At 42.3% G+C, this 8,334-nt stretch overlaps 1 protein-coding gene across 13 annotated transcripts in view; it reads right to left on the bottom strand.

The window, feature by feature from the left end:
- Window positions 1-2,088: 2,088 nt before the first annotated feature.
- Window positions 2,089-8,334, bottom strand: part of FOXP1 (forkhead box P1) — a 625,652-nt gene continuing 619,406 nt past the window's right edge. For all 13 annotated transcript variants that reach the window (XM_070359720.1, XM_070359713.1, XM_070359711.1 and 10 more), the window contains one exon: window positions 2,089-5,174. In XM_070359720.1, coding sequence (XP_070215821.1) covers window positions 5,030-5,174 — 145 coding nt within the window. In that variant the 3' untranslated portion in view covers window positions 2,089-5,029. The remainder of the gene's footprint in view (window positions 5,175-8,334) is intronic.

The following is an 8,334-nucleotide window of genomic DNA, read 5'->3' as shown; positions in this document are numbered from 1 at the left end:
ATTTCTTGATGAGAATATTATAGACGGTGCATGTTTTTGACATTAGCATTTTATTTGGATGACTAATCTTGCAGATGTGAAATTTAAATGAATTATTCATGAAATTGCTTTCCTCTGAAATTTTAGTTTGCTCTTAATGCTAGTTATTCAATATTTTGTTTTTTCTATATAAAATATGATGGAAAAAAAATCAGTGTGCTTCCTGGAGAGAAAAGGTAACCTCCCCTTTTCTGTGTTTTTCCCCCTAATTCTCTAAGTGGAGACTTTCACTTTGAAATCCTGAGGGATGAGAGCTTCAGCCCTCTGTGATGATGAAAGCTTTTAGTTAAGATTGATTTTAATTCTGAGTTGGAAGCAGCTGGTGCTAAACCGAACGCATATGCCGAACATACACTCTCAGGAGGTCAGAAGGGGAAAGAAACTTAGGCGGTGGCGACTTTTACTACCAGTGTGAACAACCAGTATTTTTATTGCATTTGAAAATGCGATCATGTCAGTAATTAGTACTGACTACACAACATTTTTTTTTATTGTCTGTATCCACAGACACGGAATGATGGAATTACAGTTGATGTCAAGGAATGAGTTCCTTTTATGCCTTATCAAAACAGAACAAAAAGAAAAAAAATTCTTGTTACTGGCAGCACATCTCCACGGAGCACCATGCTCACAGTCCGGGCTGTACCATCTCCACGCAGGCTTCTGTGTAGCGCACGTCGTGAGAACTACACGGGGCCCACATAGATGCCTTTGGAATTGTTAAGTCTCATTCTCGGGAGAGAAAAGCCAAACTGACTCTCAGAAACATCTGGAATATCCAGAGGGTCTACCACTAAGCAAAAGGTCCCCCAAAGATTCAGAATCCTGACAAACATGTTCTTCTTTGTACCCTTGGAAACGGAGATCAAGCTGGAATGTGGAAAGGAGAGGAAATCTTTAACTTTTTTTTCCCCCATGATAAAATTGCTAATGACGGACATCGCATTTTGGGTGAAGAATCCAAGGTGTCTTTACCAGGTCTGATGGAACGCTGGGAATCAGGTCGGAGCCATCCAAAGGTGGCGGGGCTGGCGGTCACTCTTCCCATCCATAAGCCTTGGTATTTCCTTTCACTGCTGGTACACTGCAGGCAGCGCTAACTTGTCTCACAAGGACAGACTAGGGACAATAGGGTGGATCCTCATTCCTGACGGTGCATCTGTCTGATGCGAGGGACTGTTCTCCCTAAAGGTACGCTTTTCTTTGGGAAAAAAAAAAGTAACAAAATTGTCTGTACATCTTGGCACCTTGTAAAGTTTTCTCTTTTTTTTTTTTTTTATACAAAAAGTTCAATAGCTTTGACACTCTCATGATTAATCACTACTTCACTGATAAACTTTGAAAGTGTGACCCTGGAATTTCATCATGCAAAGTATTTACTGCAGCAGGAGAAAACACTTTTTAAAACAACATTTTTTTTTTCTCTTTTCAAATGTATGAACTCATTTACGATAGCCAGGAGGGCAATGGTAGGATAAACACAAGGGATAGGAATGTATCAAAAAACAGATTAACACACACCCGTTCGCACACACACCAAAAAAACCTGTACAAGATGCTCTGATCAATGAGAACAGGGAAAAAAAAAAAAAATCTGTCAACTATGTTACAATTTAAAAGCCAAAAAAAAAAAAAAGTTTGGGAGTTTTTCCCTCCCACATGTCAGGAAATGTCATCCGATATTCTTAAAGCAAGAATAACTAAATAAAATACATGTGCAGCATATTCTGCAATTCCATTACATACAGTAGTTTTTTTCCAAAGCTTTTTTTTTTTTCCTTAAGTATTGTTAATATAAAGCAGTTGCACAAAAAGCAAAGGTGTTTTGACAAACAGGTGTATGCATTTATTCCTTTTTAGGAACAATATCTAAAAAAAGAACCACCCTCCGCCCTCCCCCAAAAAAGACAAAGAGTCACACAGACACATCGGGATATATGTACAACATAATAAACCCCATCCTAAAGAAGCAACTGGGATTACCCCCAAGGGATACAGAATCAGAATTGGAAAAATCAGAGTGAAGTTTGCTTGCTGTAAAGCCTGAGATTCTTTTTTTTTTTTTTTTTCAGTTGGTTCTTCTGCAAGGCTGTGATACCTGCAAAGATATGTAAAATCTAATTTTTTTTTTCTTTTGCTACAGTCTTTAGACTAAGCATGCAAGACATACGACTAAGTGCAACTGAGTGAAATGTATTTTTTTTTTTAATTTTAATCATTCCCTAAAGGTTTGAACTGAGGTATGCGTACTAACAGTTTCTCATGCTGTTAACTTTACTCATGTCTAGCTACACATGCTGAGAATGAACTAATCTACCAGATTTTTATCCTCTTTTGAATACCAAACTAACCAGCAACCACTCCGTTCAGAAGCTCAGGGCCCCCTTCCCATGACCCTGTCTGGCTACTGCCTGCACATCATGACGCTGCCTGGAAAAGTTGGGGAAAAAAAAAAAATGTAAGTCTCGAGTGACCACAGACTGCCCTTTATAGAGAAAGCAGTGTGAAGCTTCAAAAGTAACTGCCAAAGAAGTTTTTCTACCAAGCTTGTGAGTGGACAGGAATGTTACTTTTTTTTTTTTTTTTAATGAAAAATGCTGAGGCAAGCCTAATCTGAAAGAAAGGAAGGACAAAAAGAAAACCTTTTAAAAAATAAAACAAAAACCTGGAGGATATATATGACAAGAGAAACTAAAATGAACGCAGTGATCATAGCACAGTCTTTAAACAAAAGTGGCATACAATCTTTCTTTGAAAAGAAATGTCTTCTAGAAATACTATTACATGGTCTAGTTCAATTGTGGAAGCTTTTTTGTTCTCTCTGAATTTTACCTTCATTTTACCATAACTGTCTCCTGGACTGGACACCCCCTAAGTTTCATATGCCATACACTGTTTTTGTTTTTCCTTGGAGATGGTACACCCTTAATACTGTATCCTATTTCTCCCTTCAGTAGCCCCGTAATTTCTCTTTACAGGAATGAGTTTTGGTCTCTGTAGGAAAAAAACAAACAACAAAAAATGATTAAAAAAAAAAAAAAAAAAGTAACTACTTTGGTTCCATTACCTACTTGGTCTCCTAAATGTCCTCTATGATGAAGGAGCAGTTGTCTCAAGTTAGCAATAGCCTATATCTCATCAATTGCCTCTAAATTATTTTGCCTCCTTTGATCAACAAGAAGAGGATATTTGGCTTCATCAGATAAAGCATAAAAACAGAGAACATAATTTAACTTTGTGGAATATCTTTGGTAATTTTAGGGGAAAAAAGGTACAAAGCATATAAATTAAGCTCTCCAAACGGCTCTCGAACTAAAACAAGAGCTACAGTCCTAGATAAATAAATGTCAGGAAAGGGGGTGCAAGTAAGCGTTCAGGGGTCCAAGGACTGAGGCTGAACTGACCTATGAGCGTCACGTCCTGCACGTCCTGTTTGTCTCCCCAAGAGCCCAAGGCTGGGCTGAGCTCCCATCTACCTGACGCCTCGCGCTGCTGGCTTCCAAGACAGGACTGGTGGGGTGATGCCGGCTCACAGACGGCATTGCTGCACCAGGTCCGCACAGTGGAAATTAACTCCTCAGCTTCTGCTGAGCCCAGTCCTCATTAACTCACAGAACAAGTTCAAATTGAAATCTGATTTGCATTCAAACAGATGAATGCCACCAAGCAGGTCTGAATGCATGTTTCCATTGGGGGCCACCGGCACTTGCAGCAGAGTTGTTCAGGGAAGCCAGCTTTGGGGCCATTTTGCAAACAAAGCAACTCATGCTGGTTTTAACAACTGCGAGAGCTTGAGGCCCATCTCAACCAGGTCATCCCAGGGAAGCCTTCTACAGCCACGCGGTCAGTGCTTTTTTTTTTTTTTTGGTTTTGGGGGAAGAGGGGCTGCTGCCTATGTCTCCTTGTGCTGGTAAATGCTGTGGCATTTATTAAGAATGACGGTAGATACGATATTTAAAATAAAAAAAAGAGGAAAATCTGAAACAACCCGCTTCCCACATTCCAATACTGCTTTGTGAAATGAATCTGCATGGTTCCTAGGGTGTCTCTATTTTTTTTTTTTTCTGTCATTCATTCTCTTTCTGGCAGGAACTTCACATCTGGGTGAGAGGACCTTCACATGTAGAGTGCAGCATTTGGGACCTTTTTGCAAAAGACCAAAACGGAATGTTTTCTGACTTTTGAGAAAACAGTGGTGATGTCTGAAGGGAAATGGAATGAGTGACAGAAAACTACGAACGAGAAATGACATTCAGCTTTGTATAATAAAAACACCTATTAACATTCATCACAAGGTACAGAAAACTTGAAGCCTCCAAGAGGCCGCGGGCCCAAATGGAGGCCTGAGGTCAGAACTTAAAATGGTATAGGAGAAGCCAAAAAAAAAAAAAAAAGGCAATACATTAAAAAGTTTGGGATAATTATTTTTAAACCCTCCCCCCAATACACACACAAAGGCCTTCCCCATCCCAACTGGAAGCAAAAAAAAAAAAAAAAAAGGAGTAAAGGCAGTGATAATCAACATGCAGTACTGTGCAAATAGGTCGTCCATTGGAATCCTTGGATTCTGGGCAGAGGCTTGGTCTGCAGCTCAGGCGCACATGCTCAGTTGGGTGTCCTCGTTGTGCAATGTCGGCAGGACTGCAGTTCAAAGTCTGCTGCTAAAAGTGAATCAGTTTAGCGAATTTACAACACTGATGTTGACTGTTAAGAGAGGAAAATCCCCAGTACCAAACAAGTCCATCCAATGCACAGAGTACAAATTCCTTTTTTCAACAAAAAGTAGAAAAATCAAAAATACTCCCAAATGGGATTCTTGATGGCACTAAGAGTTAACACATTGCAAAGTTGTCAAAATGTAGTGAAAAATCCTCCAGACTGTACAACCAATGGAGAACGATTTCACTGCCAACTTTTGACATGTTTTGTTTTGTGTGTGTGTTTTTTTCCCCCCAATCTTCACACTCTTGGGGTTGGCCTGCCCAGATGTTCACTCCATGTCCTCATTGACAGGTTCATCTTCGTAATCTCTGTCGTGGTCAAAATCTGGACTGTGGTTGGCTGTTGTCACTAAGGAGAGTGGCCCTTCAGCTTCCTCGGGGTCCAGAGGCTCTTCTTTGACGTGTACAGGATGCCTGGAAAAGCAAGAGAAGGTTCACTGAGGGGACTTCCCAACTCAAGGTAAGTTGGGTGTTCTGGGTAGCACAGAAGCCACAGTCTAGGGCTGTGACGTTCTATACAGCAGCCACTAACCACGTGTGACTACCAAAATTGAGACAGTTTAAAACTGTGCTTCTCAGTTGCACTGGCTACATTTTATGTGCTCCAGGGCCACCGCGTAGGCTACTGACAACCATACTGGATTGCACGGAGGGAGGTTCCCACCATCCCGGAAGAGTCTCTGGATGGAAGCACCCGTGGGTGTGTCCTCCCATGGGGTTTCTTACAGTGTGATGTGCACGCGCATTAACATGGGCTCTGGTTAAAATGCAGCCTGAGACTTTCCATCTCTGACCAGCTCTGCACTGATGCTGCTAGGCCAAGGACACACTTTGGGTCAGCTAACAGGCCCCGGAGTGGCCTCCTGCATGGAGGAAAACAAACCTTGAAACAATCCCATGAACCAAGAACCGGTAATGCAAGGGTAGTTCGTGGGGGCCAAAAACTGGAGGCTGGGCTAATCGCAGCTCTCTGTGTGTTCTGCTTTGCTAGTTAACATGCAGAACCTGTGAAAGAGCTCTCCGGAGACCGACCCCAAGCGAGGGTCTATCATTAATCAACTTCAAGCAAACACAGCAGAGAGACACCATGATACATGCTGGAAACTCCAAATTAATGCATATTTTTACAAACTGTCAATAAGGCAAGAAAAGCCCTGCCAGGAAACACAAACGGAGAGGAAAAGGTGCGCTCAACACAACAATATGATAAGAAAGCGGAGCCCCGGTCAGAATAATAACGCTGTCAGCTGTAAACAAGACTAAACAAGAGGCCCCGGCTGGTAGCGGCCACCGGGACGCGCTGGGCTCTGATGAGATCTGCCAACGCGCTCATTACAGCCCAGCGCACAGTTCACCCGAAGGGGCCGGCGAGGGACCACACGAAACCTCTCCGATAACAACTGAGAAATGTTGCATATGCATAAATCATATTTACAACTGATCCTTTTGCAAATACAAATTACTTTCAGTTGTGGGGCTTTTGATATGTAAAAGAGCCATTCAAGTTATAAAACCCGATCCCCATTCAAGTTTTAAAAGAAAAAAAAAAAAAAGATCCCACTGCAGGGACCGGCTACCAAGGGTGGATTTTTTCATTCGACTTTATCAAGTATTAGTAATAAGAGGTGGAGCTGGGGACTGCTGCCTCCCTAAATAATTGATGTTGTATGCAAACCCTGAAGGCCACTTGAACCTTGAAAAACCAACAGAGGAGTGCTCCGGACTGCCCTTGCCACGGGGACCTCCTGGACTCCTAATTAGCGAAGCCTGGAGAGTAGTGTTTGGAGGTGGATGTCGGGATAAATAGCTTTTAAAAAACAGAGCCTGTGTTCTTACAAACTATGTGCAAAATGAAATACGCCCAGGTTGTATTAGAGTATGTTTCACTAGTTTGGCTCCGACTATTCTTAGTTTGTTAATGGTCCTATTTATTTGTTTTTAGCGTCAAGATCCGGACCAGATGCATAATTTGCAGAGTCCAGTGTGAAATGAAAATGCATTTGAAAAATTCATTGAGACTTTCCAGATGGAAACAGCTGAGCGTTAAAACTTTCAAGCATGGGATCTTTGTGAGACTGTGTTCATCGCATGCCTGGGAAGTCAGCCCCCGTAGGCCCCTCCCCTGTATTCTTTCGGGAAGAATTGGGTGTGTGGATTTTTATTCCTTTTTTAAAAAAAATCACCTATAAACCCTAGTTAAGGGAGGATGTTTTGTTTTGTCTATCCTCTCCCATTTGGGGTCATGTTTTCACATATTGCAAACATAGCAGGAATGTTATTTTGCTACCTTTAGTTTTAATTTTTTTGACTGTATGAGCACTGTGCTGACTGACATGTTACCCCTTAACACTGGGCATTTGGGACTGTCTTTTTCTCGCCTCTGTACCTTTCAACCCTGCTGTGCTCTTTGTTGTAATACAGTGACCACTTCTATCCATACTTGATTTACCGGCTTAGGATAAATGTCTGAGAATGAAATTGTTGGAGCAGAGGCTAAAACATCTTATGGTTCTTGTGATTTATTGCAATGTTAATTTCCAGAGAAGCTCTATCAATTTAAACTCAACCTCATCAGCCCCAAGTGTTGCTTTTCAAATACGGTGTGTTGCTGAGCAGGTACAAGGAAAGTTCCAGTTACCTTCAGCAGTGTTTCTCGGGTGACTGACAATGGTGAACGTCACTTTATGTTTGGGCTTCATATTAGCACTGTTGAACTGTTACTTCACCCCCTCCTGTCCTCTGGTAGCATGGTTCTAGTAACAGTTTGGACAAGAGTGTTTTAGGGTTGTGTGTTGCCTGAACTGTGAGTCAGCTGTGTTTCCCATTTTCATTTTTCTTCACACTACCAGATATATTCATCTTTTTAGGTTTATAAAGCTGAATCTGATGACAGAAATGATACAAGGCTATGGGTGGGAGAGGGGGGAGACCCTAGAACAACTGGAGAGTCTTAATGAAGTTCTTGCTTTATAATTTGAGACTTTGACAAATGTTAGGCTAGGCAAAAGAAAAAATCAGGTATGTATCACTTCCCCCAACCCCAACAAGGTAGGTTCGCATGGGAGAGTATTTGGTTCCCCCTGCAATCTGCAGGCAAACTTCAGTGAGATTATTTTCCATCCCAAAGACACAGGTGACGACCCTGTGCACCCTGATTCAAACCCAGCACCTACTATCGAGTGGAGCCCCAGCAAAGGTGAACTGATCAGATCTATGGTGTGACAAGCTGCCAATACAACCAGGTGAGATGGTAATAAGGCTTCTTGGAACTCCAGGGAAATGAGATCCAACTCACGATATTCCGTGAAACCAGCAGACGCCCCCCGCTGAGTGGGGCCACTGCAGGAACATGGGCAAGCAGGGCTTTAGAGAATGGGAAAGGATGGCTTTCCATGCAAGATCCATTTCAGGTAAGCTGCAGCCTCCTTCAGACCCTGTGCTTCATAGTCACCCCCCTGCATCCTGGGAAACAGAGCCGCGCGTGGCGCCTTCCACGCTCACTGGTCACCTCCTCCCTTCTCTCTGACTTCTGCTTCCGAAAGGGCTTCCAGGGAATAACTGTGCAAACCCCACA

This window comes from Bos mutus, chromosome 22, assembly GCF_027580195.1.
Source record: "Bos mutus isolate GX-2022 chromosome 22, NWIPB_WYAK_1.1, whole genome shotgun sequence".
Classification (NCBI taxonomy): domain Eukaryota; kingdom Metazoa; phylum Chordata; class Mammalia; order Artiodactyla; family Bovidae; genus Bos; species Bos mutus.
This window is presented reverse-complemented; position numbering and strand designations above follow the sequence as displayed.